The sequence below is a fragment of the Dunckerocampus dactyliophorus genome, chromosome 2 (genome assembly GCF_027744805.1).
Source record: "Dunckerocampus dactyliophorus isolate RoL2022-P2 chromosome 2, RoL_Ddac_1.1, whole genome shotgun sequence".
Taxonomy (NCBI): domain Eukaryota; kingdom Metazoa; phylum Chordata; class Actinopteri; order Syngnathiformes; family Syngnathidae; genus Dunckerocampus; species Dunckerocampus dactyliophorus.
In genome coordinates, this window is record NC_072820.1 from 23804383 (window position 1) to 23830408 (window position 26026).

The 26026-nt window shown below is 42.7% G+C and overlaps 1 protein-coding gene across 4 annotated transcripts in view; it reads right to left on the reverse strand.

Annotated features, from left to right (window-relative positions):
- pappa2 (pappalysin 2) overlaps nt 1-26026 on the reverse strand; it is a 79414-nt gene that overhangs the window by 42156 nt on the left and 11232 nt on the right. For 3 of the 4 annotated variants that reach the window (XM_054769086.1, XM_054769083.1, XM_054769087.1), the window contains exons 3-10: nt 25619-25840; nt 24921-25519; nt 16802-16950; nt 14125-14264; nt 11653-11806; nt 8433-8625; nt 6194-6327; nt 2442-2624 (exon numbers count right to left, since the gene is read on the reverse strand). In XM_054769086.1, the coding sequence (XP_054625061.1) occupies nt 2442-2624; nt 6194-6327; nt 8433-8625; nt 11653-11806; nt 14125-14264; nt 16802-16950; nt 24921-25519; nt 25619-25840 (1774 nt within the window). The remainder of the gene's footprint in view (nt 1-2441; nt 2625-6193; nt 6328-8432; nt 8626-11652; nt 11807-14124; nt 14265-16801; nt 16951-24920; nt 25520-25618; nt 25841-26026) is intronic. The other variant, XM_054769084.1, reaches the window with a different exon arrangement.

The following is a 26026-nucleotide window of genomic DNA, read 5'->3' on the forward strand; positions in this document are numbered from 1 at the left end:
CTGTACAAACAATGAATGAATACAAGAGGCTTATTTTCAAGTTAAATAAAACTACACCAGTTTCTCTGAAAAAATAATATGAAATAATAACAATAATTTAATTTATTAAGTGTTTCTTTAACAGAGAAGCTGCAACAGTACACCCTCTTCAAGTTTAGGATTTTCTTGTTATTGTTGTAGCTGACATTGGGATTTGCCACACAATTCGTCTTTTTGTTTAACTTTTTTTTGTAATTTAACCTTTATTTAACCAGATAAATCCCATTGAGATCAGGATCTCATTTACAAGGGTGACCTGGTCAGTGACACACGTCATAATAAATACAACATTCAAGAAAGCCTAAGGCAATAAATTACAAACAATAAACAATTAAAAACAAGCATTGCTCATAGGTTTCTCGCTGCCTAGTGTGTAAAATAAAACGAAAAGCTTTGACTGAGACCAGTTCTAACATTTTCAGTTCAGTCCGTATAGTGTCCCAAGCGGTGGGGGCAGCATAACAAAAGCTCTTTCCCCCAATTCAGTTCTGACTCTGGGCACATTTAGATGGTGAATTGTGCAACACCATAAGGCATAGGTGCGCCTTTATTTCTGAGTGACCTTTACTCATCTGGCCTTCTTAAGCATGGCGGCAGAAGACACTCGATGCCAGATTGTACTCTCATGCTTGCCACGTCCTACGAACAGTCCGGCTTTGTGTGTTTGCCTTTGCTTCCTGTCCTAGTTTTCTGGCTTTTACCTGTGTTCAGTTGTGTGCACCTGCTCCTACGTATTGTTCCAGTGGTGTCCTCAGTTCTGCTAATGGTAACTATTTCCTGCTTGAGTTTTTTTCCAGCAGCGTTCTTAGTTCTTAGCATCATACTGTTTTTTCCCTGCTAACCATTGTTGCAGCAGATTTGCAGCACACATTTTTACGGGTGTGACCATATCTCTTTTTTTGTACTCTTGTACTATATCTTTTTGTACCGGAACTCTTGATCTGAAACATTGAAGTGTGACAAACATGCAAGAAAAGAAATCAGGAAGGGGACAAACACAACTGTATTTCAACTTTCTTCATAAATAATCTTCGTAAATTTATATCTCATTATGTTAGGAGTTTATTCTCGTAAAATTGTGACTTTTTTTCTTTTATAATTTTGACTTTATTCATGTAAATTTGTTTCATTTTCTCTTTTATTATTTTTCCAGCTATTTCAGCTTTCTTCTTTTTCTTTTCATAATATAATGACTTTTTTAAAAAGTATTTTTGTAATAGTTCAACTTTATGCTACTAAAGCTACGTTATTTTTTTCTCATAATACTACGTTATTCTCATAAAATGAAGACTTTTCCTTGTTAGATTGCAACTTTTTACTCTTCATATTTTGACTTTATTCTTATAAAATTACTGTTGATTTTTTTCATTTTTGCTGTTTTTTTTTTTTTTTGTTCAATTAAATTTTTAGGATGTGCCGCAGGCCAATAAAACAACAGCCGCAGTCCACAAATGGCCACTGGGCCACACTTTGGACACCCATGGGTTATGGTGTGGTGAAGTTTCCAATTCCAAATCTGCTTGTTCAGCAATTCTTTGTAGTGTTATTGTTGCCAACTGCTGATGACTTTATCCCATCAGATTCCATCATTCTTTCATTGTATATTGTGTACATCAGTTGTGGTCGAGATAATGTGAGCTTTAATATTTGTCCTCCATCGAACTTGATGTACATTTCACAGTTTGCACACCAAGTGACTTGAATTTTCTCCTGCTTTTTCAAGTTTTGTGTTTTCTTGGCAATGGCGATTTTGTGTTTGGTCACATGTTAATTTATGTCATTGGTTCTCAATTATTTTCTGTCTTGCCCCCTGTATGGGACAGAAATGTTTTTGTGACCCCCACCCGATTTGAAATGCTTTTGAAAAACTGATAATATGTATTTATTTATCTGTACTAAACTGATTGAACTCAAACTGAAATGGACAAAATGCAACAAAACAGAACAGTGAAGCATACAAGCGCATTCATGAGTAAAATTGTATGCTGAGTATGACAAATTCCTACATGTTGGCAGGTCTGCACTAATATAGAAAGTTCTCCCTGCCTCTCACGCCACCCCTGACAGTTAAGCGCGTCCCCCTACCCCCCGGGGGTACTCACCCCCACTATTTGAGAAGCACTGATTTATGTAGACATTTGTTCCTGTGAGCTTGCTTCTCTGCTTCAGCTGGTTTGGAATTTTTTATGATGATGTGGTGATGTTGCCAATTTTTAAATTTTTAATCTATACCACGTGGGAATTTACTACGCTTGTGTACCGTTCCACCCCTAAAAAAAAGGCAAGTCATTTGGAGCCAAGGAGAGATAGCGCCTATAAGAGGTGTGTCCCAAGACTTTTGTTGCTATAGTGTGCCGTTGTACGATTACTGTTATTACTTTTAGTACTATTATAGTACTTACTTATTGAGATGTATGTGACCCAGAGGGTAAGAGTGAGTGGGACCAGAGGGTAGAGGAACCTCAGTGTGAGGGTGCAGCCCTCTGGTTGAGGACATGGTGACGTCACATTGGTGTCATAAAGGCTAAGCTCAGGACTCCACGCTTGGAGACTCGGTTCACACAACTGCTCCACATCAGGTTGGCCTAAAGTTGGAAAACACCACACAGAATACAGATACTTAAGCTTGATCATTCCATTGACTCTCCTGACTGGGAAAATTAGAAAAATAATTTTTATACCGCAATGCTATACAGTGGAACCTTGGTTAGCTTCATTAATCCGTTCCAGAAGGTCCGACTCAAACTGAAACATACTCTAACTGAATCTATTTTTCCCTTAAGAAATAATGTAAATCCAATGAATCCGTTCCGGAACGCCAAAAATGTTGACACAAAATATGTTTTATAGTTTTACAATTATGGTTTTACATGCAGAAAACATTTGTAAACCTATAAAAATGATGACGGAAAGGGATAATTGAACAATTAAGGTTACTTTTACCTTCATTGAAGATGTGTTGCCAAAGACACGATGTGGCAGCAAGATCAACATCTTCCTCTTCAACAACTTCAAATGTTTTGCCATGAGTCATTTCTTGAATTCAATAGTGTTTCTCACCTTCTTTATGAAAATGCTGGCACTTGCAACTTTCTTGCGACTGGCTCCATTTTGGGTTATTGAGGTGACAAAGACTATTCTGTCTTTGTCTTTGTCTTTGGTCACATCAAGACTCACGTTTTCAGTGAAGGTAAAAGTAACCTTAAATTTTCATTTATCCCTTTCATTTTTAATTTGTATGTATTTATATACATTTAGAAAGTCAAAGTGTAATTGTAAAACTTAAAAAATGTGTTTTGTGTGAACATTTTTGGCTTTCTGGATTCATTGTATTTACATTGTTTCTTATAGGCAGAATTGATTCGGTTAGCGTCCATTTCGGTTAGAGTGGGATCTTCTGGAATGAATTAATGACGCTAACCGAGGTTTCACTGTATAATTTAACCCCATGTCTTGCTTTTAACTTCAACTGTGATGGTGGTGTTTTTTGGAGACACCTAGTGGCCGCAATAATTCATTAAGTTGAGCTTGTGACACAGAAATGTACGTAGTATTTCAGACAGCAGTGTTTTAGACAAGTATGGCAACAGGCTTATTTACCACAGAGATGTCTCACTTGGAGCAGATGCTGTTTTTATCAGTGCACACACACACACAGTTTTGAGATATTCCACCTTTTTAATCTCTGTCTGAGGAGCAATTAGCTGTCCAGCCTAGACTGGACCCTAACATCCCAACAACTAAAGTTTACACCCATTGCAACACCTCTCTGACAGACGTCATAAAAGAAAGAGGAGTTCCTCTTCCGAGATTGATTGGCAGCTATTCACTCTCTCCAGAGCTGGCATTACAATTGTTTGTAGCTGCTCCTGTTTGAATTAAATTTGAAACTGTTACAATAAAAGAATCTGGGAAGATTCGATAAATAAATAAATATATTTGCCCTTTTATTGTATTATATGTATATATATACAGTATATATATATATATATATATATATATATATATATATATATACTGTATACTGTATGTATATATATATTATATATATATATATATATATATATATATATATATATATATATAATATATTATCCATCCATCCATCTTCTATGCCGCTTCTCCTCATTAGGGTCGCGGGGGCATGCTGGAGCCTATCCCAGCTGACTTCGGACGAGAGGCGGGGTACACCCTGGACTGGTCGCCAGCCATTCTCTCACATTCATACCTACGGACAATTTAGAGTCGCCAATTAACCTAACATGCATGTTTTTGGAATGTGGGAGGAGCTAAATGAACTAAAATGCAAATATAAGGCATTCAGAAGACGCATTCAAAGACATTGTGATGATATGTAGTATTCTACACTGGTCACTAGGTGTTAGTAATGTAACTGTAATGTTTGGCAAGACAAGCACCAGACTTGATTGCCAGAAGCACAGGCTTTTATTTCAGGTTTGAATTATCTGATGACAGGCACAATAATCCCTAACGCAGGCTATTCTTGGAGCCGGAACCCATGAGAAGCTAAAACTCAACTCTGAACCCCCAACGTCGCTTCCTGTCTGAACTCCACTCAGCTCCCGTAGAACCAGAACACATTTACAGCAACAAGCACAAGCACAAGTCTTATTTATGTCTTAAATGTCTGATTTTCTCTTATTATGTCTCCTATATTCGATAATAGGAGTGTAAAAGTGACTATAGGGCTGTTATTTCATGTCGAGAGGGCTCTAATAATGTTAAAACCCGTATTTAAAAAGTCATAAACAGGTTTTCTATGCTCTAACTACAAAATTATTAAATTTAGAAACGAGGAGTCCTACTTTGCGGAAATTCACTTATCACGGTTGGGTCTGGAACCAATTAATCGCAACAAAAAAGGGATTACTGTAAAACAAAGCCTTGTATTTAAATATGTAGTCTTTTTTTTAGCCTTTTTATAAAATTTTAAAAATGTACATAAAAATATCCCAGTGCCCCCCCATTTCCTGTCGTTTTTTTTCCTGCCCTTTTGTTGTTGGCTTGTTTGTGTTTTTCTTTTTTTCTCCTATCTTGTTCCATTCCAACAATACAACATCTCCAGAAATTCATGTTTGGAATAGTTAAGACCATGTGTTTAAAAGAAGTACAAACTTTTTGTCATGTGTTAATGATAGAGGGTTTGAGTAACACCCATGCATTACTCAGAGGAGACACTTTGTCTAATGATCAGGGTTCATACTTTGTATAAAATACGGCATGAAAAGGTTTACGTCAAACCAAAAGCAATTATTGTTAATGATTTTCTGCTTTTTATGCATTCAGCAGCCAATAGCAATGCACGCACCTCAAATTTACATGAAAAAATGTACCAATGTTTGTTATTGTGGATTGTTGTAATGTGCTGCTCTGAGAGGACAATTATAAGCTCCAAAACACAACATTCTTTTCCTGCCAAAAACGAATCCAAATCAATGAGCGGAATCAGTGGAAAAGAAAAATAATAAAACAGTAATTTGCTTACAGAAATGTTTCCATGTTTAGGTCAATGAATTGAAGTACAGTGTGGAAAACATGTACAATCGTCTCTTGTTTATCGCAGTTAATTGGTTCCAGACTCAACCACTGTAAGTGAATTTCCGCGAAGTAGGATTCAATATTGATAAACTGAATATTTCCGTAGTTAGAGCATAGAAAACCTGTTTATGACTTTCTAAATATGGTCTTCAGCATTAGCCCTATAGACACGAAATAACACACCTACAGTATTACGGGATCACAAGATGGCTGCCGCTTTAAACATAGCATGCTATCAAGCCAACTAGTTAGCCTCCTATTTATTTATTCCAAACTTAAGAAAGGGTTTCAAATGGAGTGGGGAAGAAGGACAAACTAAGAAGCCAAAAACCTACCACCTGTCACACAAACACTCTACCATTCACACCTCTCCACCACCATGGGCAAGACCAAAGAGCTGTCAAAGGACCCTCAGGGACAAGGTTGTTTGATTGTTAAATGGATGAAATTTAACTTTTTTTCACATCAGTTGCTTTGCATCCTCTTTATTCCACAAGGTGTGGTCAGCATATGTATGTGCAAAGCTACTCCTGTGAAACACAAAAACGCTATCCACAGAACAAACAGATAAACAGACTCATTAGGTTTGACTGACCAATAGCTTCGTCGGGTGCCCAGTAGCCAGACGTGTCACAGACGCGGGTTGAGGTCGCCTCGTAGGCGTATTGGTGAAAAACACCGTCCTTCTCGCATTCCTTACAGCTGACCCCAGACACATGGGAGGGGGAGCTAGCAAAAGAGAAAAACATACCATTGTCTCAAACTTCGAATTCCACAACACCAGAAATGCTTGCTATTTAGAAATGTGTCATCAACCATGGATGAGCATTTTGTTTGTTGTTTATTAGCTCTTCTTTCTGCCCATTGTGTTGGTAAAATGATGTAACCACATACATGTACACCAGGGGTCTCAAACTCAAGGTCTGCACATCCTGGAAATCTTACATGAATATTTTACATATAATATATAAACTCCTGATCAACATTTTAAGACCTATTGAAAAATTGCAAGAATTTACATTTTGCATTTTTGGATCTTAAGGAGGTTCTAAGTAGAGCTTCAAAATACAAAAAGAAAAAATGGGAGTAAGTAAGTAAACTTGAGGAAGCAATTTATTGCAAACATGCGCTAAAGTGAAATAGGCTGTTCATCAGCTGATCAAAAGTTTAATACCATTGTTCAAAAAATAACAAAACAACTCTCCAAATCAGAACAAAAAATGTTCTCAGTCGGACCCAGTAATGAGTAGCTCCACCGTTCTTGTTAATCACTTCAAAAATTCGTTTGGGCATGCTTGATGCGAGTGTTTAGTTTAATTGGTGTTTACAATAAATGACTTTTTCAAAGTGCTTTTTGTCTCACACCCCCTTCTTGCTTTTGCATATTGTAGTTCTACTTAAAACCTCATTAAGATCCAAATGTGCAAAATGCAAATTCTAGCAAATATAGTGTATGTGTGTGTGTGTGTGTGTGTGTGTGTGTGTGTGTGTGTGTGTGTGTGTGGGTGTGTGTTGGCGTGTGTGTGTGTGTGTGTGTGTGTGTGTATCGGCAAAAAAGCCAATATCGGTCATATGTATATACATATATTAAAAAATTATTAGACCACCTTGTTTCTTCAGTTTCTTGTTCATTCATATATTCTCTTACAGTTGTTGTCCTGTCATTAGTATTGCTATATTTCCCTTCACTGTAGTTTAGTTTGTATACTTGCTTGCATGTGTACATGGTATTAATTGCTATGACAAATGCATTTATGGCAGAAGCGCTCCAATTGTTCGTCTCAATGAAATAATGACTGGTCTCCTGCATTCTACCATTGCTATACTGTCAGGACATGAGCAAAAGAATAAACTGATTAGTGGATAGTCCAAATGGAGAATACAATTTTTTCCAAATTATTAAACATAGAATTATGTGTATGGATAAAGGGCAAAATTTGTTTAATACATAATACATCATTTATTTATTTTTTTAATTAAAACATTTTTAAGAAACAACAATATGCAATTGGTCATTGATGGAATAAAGATTTTTTCTGTTCCATATTTGTATTTGTGTTTTTTATGCTTTATGTTATGTATAATATTTGCATAACATAATCCATATTGGATGTATGAATGTCTTCCAACATTTCAGTGCACTGTTAATTTTCATGTCAGTAATACTTCATTGGTGTAGCTTTTGTCTCTAGCTTGAAAATACATTCTCCATCATAATCAATACAGTTGCATTTGATTTAGGTTTGACCAATGAAACATTCTACTAGTTTATTTAAATGATTTCTAAATTAGCTGGCATGCTGAGTGTTGTTTTTTCTAATTAAAGCATCATTTTCAATGGTTTATTACAAAATGCACCAAATTGTTACATTTTGTTCCCCCAGAAAAGTGAAGCATCTGCATTTGTTTATAACTTTTGCAAAATGTAACAAGTTATTACAAAATGCTGCAACATTTATTACAAAATGCATTCCAGAATTTTCTTACAAAATGCGTCTGTAATGACGTGAACATTTATTACATACTGCACCATTATTACATATTGTGGCACTACAGGGTGGGGCTAAAGACACTGCTGTTAGGACAATTCTCTGTCAGCCAATTGAACAATCTGTATTACGATGGAATATACATTAATGACGTATATAATAATGTGCATTTACAAAATATGCTCAACTGTACCGTGTTCTTTCTCTTCTTTGTTTAATGGAGTGACAAATAAAGCATTTCAGTTATTCTACTGACTAGTTATTGCTAGTAAACAGCAATAATGAAAGTATCGGATTTTGTTTGTATAGTTTTAATTAGAATAGAATTTGATGTTAGGAGCATACCTTTGATATAGTGATCCTCTTAATGGTGCCAGCCAATAAATAGAAACAGAATCTGGACCCTGGTCGGTCACTATTGGTGCCATAGGGACGGAACCAGGTAGATGTTCTGTCAGCCAGTTCTGATAGACCAAGTCGAGATAACAGTGCATCCTGGCAACTTGGTTGGGAGTGAAACGATTGGTGCAGTTGTCATCTACGAAAGGAAACGTAAAGAATCATTGATCAGGTCATCATTGTAGATTAGGTTCCAATTCCAGATCATTTGCTTCATCCCATAGCTCAATCGCCTAGGCTAAGCCTACTTTAGGTTTTGGGCCAAACTGGACATTATCCCCCACCATACCCCCAACTTTGCATCTTTCTTAGTATTTATCCTGAAATTTTCAACACTGGTATATTTCTGCATATTGAAAGTATGAAAAACCTTAAAACCTTCTTGTCCTTTTAACCAATATAATCAGTGAACGAAGCACACTCCTATGTATCATCGGCGCACACACACAGATGCTTGTTTGAAGTTATGAAAATGATAGGACATGCCCCAATAATCCAGGCTCAAAAAGTTGTAGCTAGTATGGTAAAACTTTGAGAAAATGTCTTATTAGCACTGATGACTAAATAAGTAAGCAGCCCACACACCTTTCATCCCTGTTCCCCGCGCACACAATGCCGGGGTTGGAACATATCAATATAATGCACCTTTGTGGTTGCGTTTTCAGGTTGGGCCAAAATACGCATGACAGCTGGTGAATGTGTTTTTATGCGGACATACATTTTTTTAAAACTTCACTCGTGTGGATGGACATCAGAGTGGGGGAAATGTGCATCTTTTCGTGCCCTTTCATTCCTGCTTGAAATGTCTACTTTCCGATAGTCCGCAGATGCACAACTATGTTTTTTTGGTTTGGTTCTTCATTTCAATAAAGTGATTGTTGATCGACCACCTCTTTGACATTCTCTCTATGTCCAGGCAAAAGCTACAGTATTTTATATCAACACAAAAACATCAGAATCTGTGAGATGTGTAACCCGGAAGAGTTTGCAGCTGTGGAATGGGCAGATTACGCATCCTAGCATGCTTTTGTGTAGTGAAAATGATAACTGTTGACTGTCTTATGCCTCTTTAAGGTGTTATTTTGTACAGAAAGTGTGTTATAGTTAAAGTGCTGCCGTTTTTAGTCATGTACAGTTAAGTTTAGGGATGTCCGATATTGGCTTTTTTGCCTATAACCGATATTGTCCAACTCTCAATTTCCAATTCCAAAATCAACCGATACCGATATATGTAACATCACATATCTTTTTCTTGAGTAAAACTGTTCTAAAGTAACAATACTCTTAAATGAGTACAGTTGTTTTGTTGACTAATCCACCCATTTCTGAGTATATAATTCATGTATTACATATTTTACATAACAATACATTTGTGTTTCTTGTGCCTTGATTTATGTTATTTTTGGACATATTTAATTTATTTTGAGATGAAGGGGTATTGTTTAAAAAAACATGGATTTGTTGATTATTATTTTGATTGATAACGTTCATGTTCTCATTCTAGTCAGCATTCAAGCTTCTCTCTCTTCATATACATAACCTAACCTAACATGCATGTTTTTGGAATATGGGTGGGAATACCCGGACAAAAGCCACGCACGCACAGGGAGAACATGCAAACTCCACACAGAGATGCCCAACAGAGATTGGAACCCAGAGCTCCCCGATCTCCTGATTATGTGGCCAACATGCTAACTACTAGGCCACCGTGTGGCCTTCAGGCCAATTAACCTAACCTGTGTTAGGTTAACTGGAGACTCTAAATTGTCCATAGGTATGAATGTGAGTGTGAATGGTTATTTGTCTATATGTGCCCTGCGATTGGCTGGTGACCAGTCCAGGGTGTACCCTGCCTCTTGCCCGAAGTCAGCTGGGACAGGCTCCAGCATACCCACGACCCTAGTGAGGATAAGCGGCATAGAAAATGGACGGATAGATTGATGGATGGATATATATGTATATGTGTGTATGTATATATATGTATATATATGTATATATGTATATAGTATACTATATATATATGGATATATGTATATGTATATATATATGTCTATATGTATGTATATATGTATGTACTGTGTATGTTGTTTTTGCACTACTTTGTGCTCTATAGTTGATGTAATGTGAATTACTACTGTGTGGGATCAATAAAGTTCTTATCTTAGCCATCTGAGAGGATCACATACATTGTTTTCAGTGCCTAACTGTTTCCAAAGTGTATTAGTGTGTGTGTGAATGTATAAACAAGAGGCATTAACTTAAATTTCTTTTTAGAAAGGCGCTTTATGAAAGTAATTACATTTATTTGTATTCACTTAGAGCGCAGCCTTGCCACATCAAATATGACAAGGACGTATGTGGTTTTGACAACAGCACTTCCTGTTTCCCAGCATGCTTTGCTATACTGTTGTTGTAAATGGCTGCTAAGTTACATGTTTAGAGCTCACATAGTTGTTGATTATTCAGCATTATTCGGTGGTATTGTCTTGTTTGTTGTTATCTACCTATTATGTTGCTGTGTGATCTTTTTTTTAGTGCTTTTTTAAACACACCATGAGTAAGAAAGGTATGTGGAATGGTACCCGCCCTGATTTCTATGGAGCTGGTAAGTTTATTCTGAGCTCTGTTGTTACTCTACTTGCTAAATAAAGACTTGCTTCTTCCTCACAGGCATGTGAACGGCTCAGTAACTTCATGATTCAACAATACTGCAATTTTGCTATGTTGGTGTTAAAAGCTTTCTATCGGCTTTCATTGTAGAAAAAAAAACAATATCGATGTTAGTCGATATCACATCATGCCAATATCGGGCCGATAATTATTGGTGGCTGATATTATCGGACATCCCTACTTAAGTTATTTTCATTTTTGGTCTGAAGCTGGGACCCTTATTACGAATGGTTGTGAATTTCGTGCTATATACAATATTGTTTTAAAATTAAAATGCCAGAGGAGTAGTTTATACCTGAGAAGTCGCTTAATTACACAGATCGCTGTAAGCACTTTGTCAAATAAGGTCCGTGAGGCAGGCCAACTCAGTGCTATTTTCTAAACAGTTCCGCAGGTCAGATGAAATTGCAGTATGGGCCAGATTTGGGCCCCGGGCTTGAGTTTGACTCGTGTATCATAGTTGGTTGGTCTTACTTATTTTCACAAATGTGCTCACCTGTGTAACTCATGTAGTTGTTATAAGGGGTGTCCTGGTACATGGTGATGCCACATGTGTCATTAACAGCTCCAGGATCATGGCAGGTTTTGGACTTGGGTATTGGTGCAGTGTCAGCACACAGATCTCCTGTTTCCATGGATGGGGTGGTCTCCTACAGTGGGGGAAATAAGTAGTATCTGCTGATTTTGTAAGTTTACCCTCATGTTTTTGTAAGTTTAACCCCCGAGTTTACCCCGATGAACAATTCATTGTTTTGGTGCTAGGTTTCTTTAACTGAAAGAGACAGAATATCGGCAAAACAAATCCAAGAAAAAGCGTTAAAAAAAGATTACAAATTCATCTATATTTCAATGAATGAAATACCTAGCAAATCAATGTCGCATGGCAACTGGAAGTTTCAGATTTTCGATGTCCGTGAATGGTTGATGATGTCAAGGAAGTTGGGAGCACAGTTAGCAAGAAAAGCATTGATAAGACACTTTGTTGTAATAGATTGAGCTCCTGCGATGCCCGCAAGGTCCCATGTACAGATTCATCAATGCTTGCAGATGTCAGTATGTTATAAATTACCAAAAAACTAGGCTGCTTTTATTCACAGCTGCAGTGTCAATGAAATGACATTGTGATGGGACATTGTATCTGGGTTCCAAAGTGTGCAACATGGTACAAAAGCCCTGCTTCTCCACAACCGAATATGGCCACAAATGTGTGTGTGTGCATGTATATGTATATATGTGTGTGTGTGTATATGTATACAGTCAAACCTGTCTTAGCGGCCACCTTTATAGAACGGCCACCTGCCTATAGCAGCCACTGAAAAATCCCCTGCAGCAAATTTACTTGTTATAGACCCTGTGTATAGTAGTCACCTGTCCAACGCGGCCAGCGGCCACCTATTTTGTCTCCCTTGGTCAATATCTGACCGCATATAGCGGCCAAATTACTGACTCAAGTAGAAGCTTCATGCATGAAAAAGTTTAGTTTTTCAATCAATGAAGCCGTCGTGTGTAGACTTTAATTACCGAGTCCTAGCTCAGTCACAATCATTCACAAGATCCACACAAACTGTCAGTTGTTCCACATAAAAAAGCTGTCTTCTTTTGAGCTTGCTATTTCCTGGTCAAACATGTAACTTTAAGAGCATTTGCACCAAAACATTACCGCAAAGTAGACTGGGAACAGGACGTGCTCCCAGCGACGCTACAATAAATAAAAAAACATACGCTAGCATGCATGCGGCAGCGGGAGCAAAACTGAGTTTGGTTGTACTTAACTGAAGCATTTTAGAATGTACTCACGTTATTTTTCATCAATCCTCATCCACAAATCCATCAAAGTCCTCATCTTCTGTATTCGACACAAAAAAGCCGTCTTCTTTTCCGTTCACTACTAGTCTGTTAACTTGTCAGTGTTATTCAGCTCCGAAGCAAAGAAGGAATCTCTCAGCATCGTCTCTCCTTCCTGCTTGCCCACAAGGCAAAGGTTAAACAAGCCCCACTACATACGTAGCTGTCCAGCCAATGCCTGTAACAAGTGACACCGTTTATTTCCTGGTGTGTACTGGTCAATACTCTAATGCCGCTTGTTGTGGGGAAGGAGAGACTCACGTCGCCGATGCACTTTAATGGCTTTATTAACAGCGGAGAACACTGCAGGACTTTACATCCACGCCAACATAAACACACTTCCCAACTCTCTCCACACTCACAGCTAGGACTGAGCCTAGCTCTCCTGCTCGGGACGCCCACCGTCACTTCCCGTCACTTCCTGATGAACTAAAGCTGTAATGACACTCTGCCGTATAAAAAGTAAAATATAAAAAACAAGCGTAAGACATTACTAGCACAGCTTTGTTCTGTGGGTCGTGGATATATTCTATCAGTTATTATTAAGCCTCTAGCTTCCTTTTAGTGAGTAAAAACCTTGGCTGTGATTGCACTACATTGTCATGTAGACCTACAAAGTACACTTGGAGGAACAAGAGGTGAATAAATGTATTGCAACTGATGTGAAACTGATGAGGGGTAGGATTAAATAAGCTTTGCTTCTTCCTACTCCTTTTTGGACATGCACAATTGTGAATTGTACTATGTGACGTGCTGCTGTCTGACTCATGCATGTTCAAGATTAAAACCATGAACCATGAACCATGATAATAACAAGCCTAGTAGTGCTGTACAACTTTTATCCGCAGTCCGCAGTGCCCTCTACTGGTCAACATTATTATTATTTTTTTCCCTTTTTTTTCCTCTACTGGTCAACATTCAAACTGGACGCCAACCTGTCTATAGAGGCCACCTGTCTATAGCGGCCACTTTTGCAGACTCCCTCTAGTGGCCGCTATAGACAAGTTTGACTGTATATATATATATATATATATATATACCGGTATATATAATATATATATATATATATAATATATATATAATATATATACAGTATACTGTATGTAGAGAGAGAGAAGTATACTTGACATGGGTCATCGCAGGAGTCTCGTTCACTCACTCCCTTGAAGACATGGTACAGTCCAAATATATGGCCCATTTCATGAATCATCGTGTTGTGGTGACCACTTGTGCCGAAATAGGATGGGTTCAGTACCATTCCACCTGAGGAAAAGAGCTAAATCAGAATCATGTGTTTAATATCAGTATTAAACTCACAAAAACAGGCAGTCCTTTCCAATTGCACATTCAACCTCATCAACTAATTTTTTGATGGCATTACATAATACATTTCCTTTCCATCCCTACAGTCATGTTAGTCATCTGATTCTTACAATGGCTTTCCAATGCCACCATACTTCGTCATAAATACGTAAAGAACAGTACAGTGGCAAAGGGCAGAGCCCACCCAATATGTCTGTGTTTTGTTTTTGGGTTGCTTTGGGTCCTTTTCTAGTGGAAAATGGTGTAATGATTGTGAGAGGATAGTGACAAAATGCCAGGAAAATCACTGTCATCTTGTTCTACAAAAAAAATAACAAAAAACTCTCCAAACCAGAAGCAATCATCCTACATATCTTTTATTCCATTATGATGTCGGCATCCTCCAGTTTGAATGGATTGAATTTTTTTGTCCACTCACGATGGCTATGGTTTAAGTCTGCATATTAATTTAATACCAAATTGAAGGGGAAAGTTGAATAATCATGATAAAGCAGTACCCGAAGTACAAATATACATGCAACCAACAGTAAAGCCCCATTTTTGGGGGAATCCCCACTCACAGAAATAGGTTTTCACCACTGCGCCGTGCGAGGATTGGAACACCAATATAAATAAAATCTTCAAGGTTAAAAACTCTTAATGGTCAAAACAGTCTTCAAACTTACTTATTTGTTCATATAATGCACACATAGCAATGAACAACTTCGTGCTCTGTCTCCTTTCTGCATTCTGCTCCATTCTCCTTGCGCCGAGAGGCCTTAAGGCACACTCGTAATTGTCAGTGTTGGGTGCTAATTGTTTTTCATTTTTAGTCACGTATCCCTTATGACAATTGGTGTACCCCAGGGGGTACGCGCACCCCACTTTGGGAACCTAGGATATAAACAATTTCCACAAAACCCAATGGAAATGTGTGGCATTGGGCCAAAGAAGATTGCATTCAACGTTGGCACCACCAGGTTTTAAGGTGCCAGTCATCAAAGCCATGCCCGTCCATACCCGAGACACAGTCAACCAGATGATACCCTTTGTCCAAAACAAATGTCAAATAGCACTGAAACAAATTCAGGAAGTGACCTATGTATAGCTTCAAGGTGTTGACTTGATCACATGTACCAATTATCATCTGACCTTGTGGAGCCGAGTTATTAACGTTTACAGTTTTGTTCAACGTTCAAAGCAACATTAGAATCAAAACATCAAAGTTTGTCGCAATGCCCCGCCTACATGGGCCAGCCTAAAATCCTTCACAATCTAACACCGCCCATTTGTCTGTTGTCCGTTGATCATCCATTGGGCTCATTTAATCAAAGTCCCTCGGAGGAGTTTGTCAAAATACAACCCCTGGTTTTCGCCCCAAAATCGCCACCGCCAACCAAAATGGCCAATTTCCTGTTCGTTTGGGAATATGGGTTCTTGAGACTTTTTTGTGCGACCTGTCATGATTGATGTCTCCACCAAATTTTGTGACGATCCATGATACTGTTGGCAGGGGCTAATTTAAAAAAAAAAATTTAAAGTGGGTGCCACTGAGTGAATTTTGGGACCCCTGGAATATCACATTTTTCGCCAGACCTGACGCACTTGTAAATTTTGGTGAGTTAAAAAAAAATAAATAATAATAATAAACAGCAGTTTCAATACGGCCTTCGCCCCTTGGTGCTCAAATCCTAATAATAATAAACATAGCAATTTCAATAGGGCCTTCGCACCGCTCGATGCTCTTATCAATTTGTCTTTTTATGTATTTCAAGGGTAAGACCAAGTGTTCCCAAAGAGAAGACCACGGAGGAGACTTTAGGCTCTGGCTTGTCATTCGCTGGCTATCGTTAGCCATGACTCCTGCTAGCCAAAGGCTATTTGTTTACCAAGTAGACTCATGACTCCACAGGCACTTCCCATCCCTAAGTTAATATGTACCGTGGAGAAAATCAGTACACTAGTGTTCAGAACCAAAGTTTTATAAAAATCGGACTATAAATACAGGCCGCACGGTGGATGAGTGGTTAGTACACAGTCACACAGGCCACACAGTCAGGAGATCAGGAAGATCTGGGTTCGAATCTCCGCTGGACATTTATGCGTGGTGTTTGCATGTTCGCCCCGTGCGTGGGTTTTCTCCGGTTTCCTCCCACATTTGAAAAATACGCATGTTAGATTAATTGCCGACTATAAAATTGTCCATAGGTACCAAGCGTGGATGATTGTTTGTCTATATGTGCCCTGCGATTGGCTGGCGATCAGTCCCTGCCTCTTGCCCGAAGTCAGCTGGGGTAGGCTCCAGCATACCCCAGCGACCCTAATGAGGATAAGCGGCATAGAAAATAGATGGATGGATTATAAATGCATGTACGGTTACACACCTGGTTGGTAAGACTTTGCTAACATGTCAGTTAGCATTGACACTGAACACAAACAAAAAGCATGATTGTGACAAAAACATACTGTAACTTCTTTGGCGGAGGTCATTGAATTACCTTGGTGTGTAAGAGCTTCCTTTGCCCATGGCCAGGTTGCAGCTCCTGCTAGCTCTTCTCGAACAGAGTTGCTGGCAAAGAAAACATTCAGAGTGTCTGTGCCACTCAGATGAAGCTCCTCCTTCAATTCTTTCACACTCATGTAGGCCCTGTATGAGTGAAACATTCGGGAAAAAAAAGTTACTTCTGACTTTAGATTAATTAGAATCAAACAGACCAAGCAAGAAACTGATTCTTATGCAAAGCCTCGTTTACACTTGCACGCACTTTGTCCCCACAGTGGTACGCAATTTTGCGTGCCAATGGCATGCCAATGAGTAAATTGGTCGTTAATATGTGTGAAGTATGTGTGAACTGTGCAGGACCGCATGCCAGTGGGCAAAGAAAATTTTGAAACGTTTAAAATTTATGGCACGTGTGGTGCCAGGAAGAAGGAGTCGTAGGCGGAGTTATTGGAACAGCAACTGGCAACATTTATTTCCCTGCTCCTCTCGAGCTTACAACCTGACAGAGCGAAATGCACATGTCTCTCTACTGCAAAGACAAGGGTCCCTCAACCATAAGGGCCCAGGTGAAACTGCAACTGACATAAAGTTCCTAAGGGTGAATTATGTCCAACATGCGCCACACAAGCCCCCCCAGAATTCACCCATACGCAAAATCAGCATAGGTAGGAGGCACTACCACCCGACCCCGACGCGTACGCCGTGGGGAGGCGGCAGGTGCGGAAGGTCGGGGGGAAGAGACTCGCAGCGGCCCCAAGGCGGAGGGGGAAGGAACCGACGAATCCGTTAACTCCACCCGACGCCGACCAGGGGGACGACCCCGGCGGGGAGGTACTGCAACCTCCGACGGCAGAAAAGGGTCCAAACACGCAGGTTTAACTCTGTCCAGTGAGACAGTTTCCCTCCGGCCCCCAATGTCCAACACTAAACATTTGTCCCTGTGCTCCAGAATCCTATACGGGCCGTCGTAAGGTGGCCGCAAGGGCCCGCGATGCGCATCGTGCCGGAGAAAAACGAATTTCGCCGAACGCAAGGAAGCCGGAACGCACACATCGGGCACGCAGTGCCGCGAGGTCGGGACCGGGGCAAACCTGCCGGCAAACTCCAACAGGTCAGCCCTTTGACTCGCGGCCGACCATGGAACGGTCGCTTCAGACACAAAATCTGCGGGGACACGCAACACCTGGCCGTAAACCAACTCTGCGGAAGACGCCCGCAGATCTTCCTTGGGTGCACACCTGAGACCTAGCAGCACCCATGGAAGCCGATCTACCCAGTCCCCGTCACATAAAGACGCACGAAGTGAAGCTTTCATGGAACGGTGAAAACGTTCGCACAGCCCATTCGCCTGCGGGTGATAAGCGGTGGTGCGGTGCAGTTTAACTCCCAAGCTGCCGGCAACAGCGCCCCAAAGCTCGGACGTAAACTGCACGCCTCTGTCTGACGAAAGGTCAGAAGGTGTTCCAAAACGTGCCACCCACGTACCAATAAATGCCCGCGCTACGTCCGCCGTGGACGTGGACGACAGTGGAACGGCCTCGGGCCAACGTGTGGTCCTATCAACCATAGTGAGCAGATGCGTGAACCCCTGTGACTCGGGCAGCGGCCCAACCAAGTCAATATTGACGTGGTCGAAACGGCGCTCAGGTACCTGAAAGGTTTCGAGGGGCATCTTGATGTGGCACTGCACCTTGGCTCGTTGGCAAGCAACGCAGGTATCGGACCACGCCAGCACGTCCTTCTTGAGACCACGCCACACGAACTTTTGGGACACCAGTCTTGCGGACGGTTTACGACCCTGGTGGGAAAGACCATGTACCGCATCGAACACCTTGCGCCGCCAGCGTGCAGGGACTAAAGGGCGAGCAACACCGGAAGAAACGTCGCACCATAAAACGGCACCCGAGTCGCCAACTGGAACACGCTGCACGTGAAGGCCAGAGGTTGCAGAACGGAGAGCACGCACGCTGTCATCATGCTCTTGATCCCGTGCCATGGCGGCATAGTCCAAACCAAGCTGGACCGTGCTGGCGATCGCCCTGGACAGACAGTCAGCCACTACGTTGGCCTTCCCCGAGACGTGTCTGATGTCGGTGGTAAACTCCGAAATATACGAAAGTTGTCGCTGTTGCCGCGCAGACCACGGTTCCGCCGTGCGCGACATCGAGAACGAGAGGGGTTTGTGATCCGTGTACGCGGTGAAGTCACGGCCCTCCAAAAGAAAACGGAAATGACGCACCGCTAACCAAAGGGCCAATAACTCTCTATCGAAAGCGCTCACGAGGCGCCAATTGGCGACTAAAAAAGGCAAGTGGCTGCCAGGCGCCGTCAACCCACTGCTCAAGGACCGCCCCCACTGCGTAATCAGACGCGTCGGCAGTGAGGGCCACGGGTGCGTCGGGCCGAGGATGTGCCAGCAACGCCGCCTGTCCGAGTGCAGCTTTGGTAGCCTCGAACGCCGCCAACCTGTCCGCCGACCATTCAATGACCTGGCTGGGAGACGTACCTCTGAGTGCTTCGTACAGTGGGCGCATGACGTGCGCCGCGTGACGTATGAAACGGTGGTAGTAAGCCACCATCCCCAAAAATTCCCTGAGTCCCCGCGCCAACCGTGGACGTGCGAAACCGGTGACGGCCTCTACTTTGGAGGGGAGTGGAACCACGCCGTCTTTGTCCACGAGATGGCCGAGGAACTGTACAGACTCGACCCCAAAAACGCACTTCGCGGGGTTCACGATAAGACCGTGGGCGTTCAGTCTCTCAAACAAGTCCCTCAGGTGCTGTAAGTGTTCCTGAACGCCCTCGCTGGCAACAAGAATGTCGTCCAGGTAGACGAACACGGACGGCATGTCCCGTAGAACTGAGTCCATTAACCGCTGGAAAGACTGCGCAGCGTTTTTCAACCCGAACGGCATCCTCAAAAACTCAAAAAGTCCGAACGGCGTAATGACGGCCGTTTTGGGAACATCGGTGGGGTGAACAGGCACTTGATGATAGCCGCGCACCAGGTCGATCTTGGAGAACACGACGCAACCGGCGAGGTGCGCCGAAAAGTCCTGCACGTGAGGCACAGGGTATCGGTCGGGCGTGGTGACGTCGTTAAGACGACGATAATCCCCGCACGGCCTCCACCCTCCGTCGTGCTTGGGCACAATGTGTAGCGGAGACGACCAGGGGCTGCTGGAGCGTCTAACAATCCCCAGCCGCTCCATGTTCTCGAACTCGGCCCGAGCCACAGACAGTTTAGCCGGATCGAGGCGACGCGCGCGGGCATGCACTGGTGCGCCAGAAGTGACAATGCGGTGAACGACACCGTGTTTAGCGGAGACGGCGGAGAAGGTAGGGCGGGTGAGGTCTGGGTACTCACGTAACAACCGGCAAAACACATTGTCCTCCGCGAGCGAGTTGGAAAGGCAAATAAGTCCGGCCGCACCCCTGACCCCGGGAATGGAAAGGAATGTCCGAGCGTCCACCAAGCGTCCATTAACAACGTCCACCAGCAGGTTGTGCGCACAAAGGAAGTCCGCCCCAAGGAGGGGAAAGGCGACGTCCGCGACGACAAACTCCCACACGAACCGTTGACTGCCAAAACGCAAATCCAAAGTCTTTAATCCATACGTCCGTATAGGCGTATCATCCGCTGAACGGAGTGCTGGACCGGGTGAAGCATCAGCCTGCTCCCCAGGCGCTGCCGGTATCACGCTCCTCTGCGCGCCGGTGTCGCACAGAAACTTGCGACCGGAGAGAGAATCCACCACAAAAAGCAGCTGGTTGGGAGTGCCCGCCACCCCGGCCACTACAGGGGGCGGGCACCGGCGTTTCCCGCCGCTGAGTAAGTGCATGGCGGCCGGCATGCCCTCGCCTTGGCCCCGAAGCGGGCGTGGTAAAAACACCAGCCTTCTCGATGGTCGCGCTCCCGTCGACTCCCCCGCTGGTCGGCTGATGCGCGCATCTCGCGCGCAGGGGCCAGGTACTCGGAAGGTGCTTGCACCGGCGCCACTTGCTCGTGCGCCGTATGAGGGGTCGCAGTAAAATAGGCTTCTGCCTCCTCTGCGAGAGCGCGCGGGTCCGAGACGTCGGAGTTGCCGAGGGCGGTGCGCACTTGCACGGGGAGTTGTCGCAGGAACAGCTCTCTGAAGAGCGAACCCGGCTCCTCGTCGCCCAAGAGGTTCAGCATATGGTCCATTAGTTGAGTCGGTGAGCGTCCGCCAAGGCCGCTAATGTCCAGTAGCCGACGGGCCCGCTCACGCCGGGACAGGCTGTGCACTCTGAGTAGGTGTCCCTTCAGCGCGCCGAATTTATCCCGGGCCGGCGGCGAGGTGATGAAGCGGACCACCTGGGACGCGGTCCTGCTGTTTAGCGCCGTAACGACATGCCAGAACTTCTTCTCGTCGTCTTCAATGCCGCGAAGACCGAACTGCGCCTCGGCCTGCGCAAACCACGCTTCAGGTGCCGACTCCCAGTACTCTGGCAACTTAAGTGTGGCGTTGTCCGCCATTGTGTTCGCCGTGGTCCCGGAGACTACAGGTCCACTGTCGGGGTCACCAATGTGGTGCCAGGAAGAAGGAGTCGTAGGCGGAGTTATTGGAACAGCAACTGGCAACATTTATTTCCCTGCTCCTCTCGAGCTTACAACCTGACAGAGCGAAATGCACATGTCTCTCTACTGCAAAGACAAGGGTCCCTCAACCATAAGGGCCCAGGTGAAACTGCAACTGACATAAAGTTCCTAAGGGTGAATTATGTCCAACATGCACCACACACGCATAATTTCTGTGAACTAGTCATGATTGCAGCGTGAACGCACTGTAACCGATGTGCAAACAATGCGGAGGGTGGTATTAAAGTGTGCCTCTGCGTGTCACATTGAGCAATTTTTCTAGTTTGCACCTTAAAATTTTGCCTTACCTGTCTTTATTGCATGAACTTCTTGTATATCACATGCAAATAGAGGAATTAATGAAGCTAGGGGTGATGCCTGCTGTTGCATGGCAGCAGCAGGGCCAAATAATGCCACGACGGATGCTTCATGGATACGGGAAGTGGTGGTGACAATGTATACCCATGCAGGAATCATGCACTGGATGTAAACACTACTTGACAAGGTGTAAATAAGATGTGCAGGAGAGTGGTAAGTTCGAGCCAAAGCACACCATTTCAGTCACAAATTGAGTGCCAAGTGCGCAATTTGCGCGTAAACAGATTGCAAACAGTGTGTGGACTAGTCTTCACGCTTTTAAAAAATAAATAAATAAATAAATGACACATATTGCCACGACAAATTGCGTGACAATGCAAAGGCAAAATGTGTGCAAGTTTAAATGCCTCTTACAGTATATTAAGGGCTTGGGGGCGGGCTGACAACCACGGTGCTGACACATAAAAACAACTATACACACTCAAAGGGTACTTTGAGTCTTCAGTAAACTTCACATTCAAGTTTTGGACTACAGGAGGAAGCTGGAATAGCAGAAAGAAAATGAGGGCACAGGGAGAATGTACAAACTCCACACTGAAAGTCCCAAGTCAAGTTGACGTAGGATGCTAACTTCTTTCTGTGAGGATACACAGACATTGACATATTAGAAAACAGACCAAATTCTGAGTTTCCTCAATTGAGATGCTTTGCCAAACATTCACTGCAGCTACCTTCGGTTGCTGCTTGTGGATAGTGGCTTTTCAAAAAGTTATCAATGTAAAATATTGGATATTGGTTTCGTCCCTGTCGTGGAACACTGGACCAGCTCTAAATCCTTGCAAGGGTACTGGAGGCTACATGGGAGTGTGGCCAACCGGTCTACATGTGCTTTGTGGACTTGGAAAAGGCATTTGACCATGTCCCTCGCCATGTCCTGTGGAGGGTGCTCTGGAAGTACAGGATTGGTGGCACGCTTCTACATGCCATTCAGTCCTTGTACAACCGGAGCAGGAGCCTGGTCCGCATTGCTAGCAGTAAGTCAAGCCTGTTTATGGTGAATGTTGGCCTCCACCAAGGCTGCCCTTTGTCACCGATTCTGTTTCATGCACAGAATTTCTAGGCGCAGCCAAGGCATCAAGGGAGTCCAGTTTGGGGGCCTTATGATTTCGTCTCTGCTATTTGCAAACGATGTGGTCCTGATGGCCTCATCGAGCTGTGACCTTCAACGTTAACTGGGGTGGTTTGCAGCTGAGTGTGAAGCTTCTGGGATGAGACTTAAGACCTCCAAATCCAAGGCCATGGTTCTTAGTTGGAAAAGGATGGATCGCACTCCGGGTTGGGAGTGAGGTCTTGTCCCAGGTGGAGGAGTTCAACTATTTTGGGGTCTTGTTCATGAGTGAGGGAAGGTGGCGCGTGAGTTCGACAGGTGGATCGGCGCAGCGTCTGCAGTAATGTGGTTGCTGTAGTGGATCATTGTGGTGAAGAGAGAGCTGAGCCAGAAGGCAAAGTTTTCAATTTACCAGTTGATCTTTGTTCCTACCCTCACGGTCATGAGCTTTGGGTCATGACCAAAACAATGAGATTGCGGATACAAGCAGCAGAAATGAGTTTCCTCCGTAGGGTGGCTGGACTCACCCTAAAAGATAGGATGAGGAGCTCGGCCATCTAGGAGGGTCTGAGAGTAGAGTAGAAGAGAGTAGTAGTGCTCTTTCACATCAAGAGGAGCCAGTTGAGGTGGTATGCCCAGCCGGGAGAAGGCTCAGAGGGGGACCTAGGACACGCTGGAGGGATTATGTCTCACAGCTGGCCTGGGAACGCCTTGAGTCCTCCCGGTGGAACTGGAAGAGGTGGCTGGGGACCAGGGAGTCTGGACTTCCCTACTGTGACTGCTGCCCCTGTGACCCAGACCCGGATAAGCGGAAGAAAATGGATTGATGGATGGATGGATGGAATGTAAAGTCACCTGACATCATACGCCAAATGAGTTTCTGTAACCTTGTTCTGCTTCCTAATCAAACACTGGAAAGTTTGCGGCGACAATTTGGATAAAGTGTCAAGTCTTTCAAAACTCATGGAGAGGGGTCATGAAAGCAATTGGAAACTCTGCATGAACCCGTCCGTCAGACCAAAAAGAAGACAGCAGGCAGCTGCTGCACTTGTTAAGTAAAACAAAGTAAAAGTGTGTACCTTGGCTTCTTATCCTACAATCCTTTCTTCAGAGAGTTTTTTTCTAAAACTTGTGTCATGCATTGGTATCACAAACCATGTCAAGACACTTCTGGAGTAGTGACCCCTGGGGTGCATTATGAGCAAAGCTGAAGTCAAAGATAGGTTGTGCCCCACCGCATCCAGCAATCTGCCGGTTTATTTTTTTTGTGTATATTTGTGTGAATGCTGAGAGGCATGCAAAATTCTACAACATTTTTCATCTATTTATTCTGCAAAAAATTTAAAATTTGCAGTAACTTTACAAGAATCAAGTGAAAATATTAAGATAAAAAAGTTGGAATCTAACGAGAAAAAGTTAAAATTTTACAGGAATTATGTAATATTATGGAAGTACAGGATTGGTGGCAATGTCATTTTAGTAGCATAAAATTGAAATATTAAAGAAAAAATATGTATTTTTTTAATGTAATACTATGAGAACCATACTAAACAGTACTAAATAATGTTGTAATTTTGTTAAAGATTAGGTTGGGGAAAAAGTTATAATATTATGGGAATAAAGTCAAAATAGTACAAGAATAAAATATAAAAAGATTATTTAAGAAGAAACTTGAAAAAGGAATTTGAAATATAAAACAAAAAAGCAGCAAAAATGGAGAAAAATGAGCGAAGTTCATACTAATAATATGCTAAGTTAAGATGCAGTTTTTTCTTGAAATCTTAGCATATGAAAGTGGCCCTTGCATCCTTTCATTTTTCAGTATGTGGTCCTCACTGTAAAAATTTTGGACACCCCTGGGGTACAAACTGTACACAGATGGTGGAAGTGGTTGGTATCCTTACGCCCAAGATGGAAAAACTCACAAAAATCGCTGAAATAACCGGAAAGTGTCAAAAGTGGTAATACAGAAAAAAATTGTGAACAAATGTTTGTCCACGGCTGAAGGTAAGTGACTGTAGGTATACGCTTACTGAAACATACAATATCTAAATCAATAAATGCAACAGCTGACATTTTTGCCCTCACCTGTCAGCGGACTCTGGATCAAAGCAGGTCTGGAGGACATCTGTCACCTCTGGGTCACAGCAGTCTCCGTCGTCGTAGTCATAGTGCACACTGTTACATTCCATGTTACAAAATCCATCCTGCTTCTTCCAGTTGGAGCAGTGTCCCAGCCTCAGGCAGTCCCCTCCATCGTGGCCCGTCTTTGGGTGGTCACACTCCGGATCACACTGCCGGTTCCCAATTTTCCCAATTCGACAGTTACTTAGCACAAACCGCTGCCGAAGGCTAGAGTTTCTGACTGTGTACACACTCAGGTCTAGGGTGATATTGTAAGGACTAAAGGCATCCATCAGGGCCTGGTGCTGGAGGTGAATCTGGTCTTGTGACACAGTTGGATTTCCTCCATCATCATTGCAAAGGTTGACAATCCTATAGCGGACACGTTTGTGAGAGCGGAGGTGCCAATAATTGTTATAGCCAGAAATGATGTCAGTGTTATCACAAGGCGTGAGACCGCAGGGTGGCGGCAAGAAGGAGGAGACAAGTTCTGGATCAGGGACTGGAGTGGTAACGATAGCTGGGTGAAAGCCAACTTTGTATGGAGTCCACATCTGTTCTACCTGCAAAAACATATTTACTTAATAATCCAGTCAACTCCAACAGATTATGTTGTTATTAAAGGAGAATGAGAGCTGAGATCTTCAGAGACCAAAAGTTACATTTGCAAAGTCAGCCCACAAGGCCAGAAGAGGACTGGTTTGTTGGAGCGGTCGCATCAGTAGGTCCTCATGAGAGAGGGCATAGTCCCACAACACCACACCTCCTAGTAGACCTCGAAAGCCTTGCCCCTGCTCTGATTGGTTACTGCCCATGAAGAAGCTTCTACAGGTCTTCATAAAGGGGCTATAGAGATCCCCCAGCTGGAGACTGCTTTCTGCCACCTGAAAGGGAAATAATTGCAAAGACAGAATAGAAGTAGAAATTCCTGTTTTCAAAGTAAATATCTTCATTTGACAAAAGTGCGGACTTGGTACTTTGATCATAATGTGCATTTTGAAAGTTATTAATTACTTAATTATACAAAGTTTTAATCTGACACTGTTATCTTTGCTGTGTGATATTAGCAA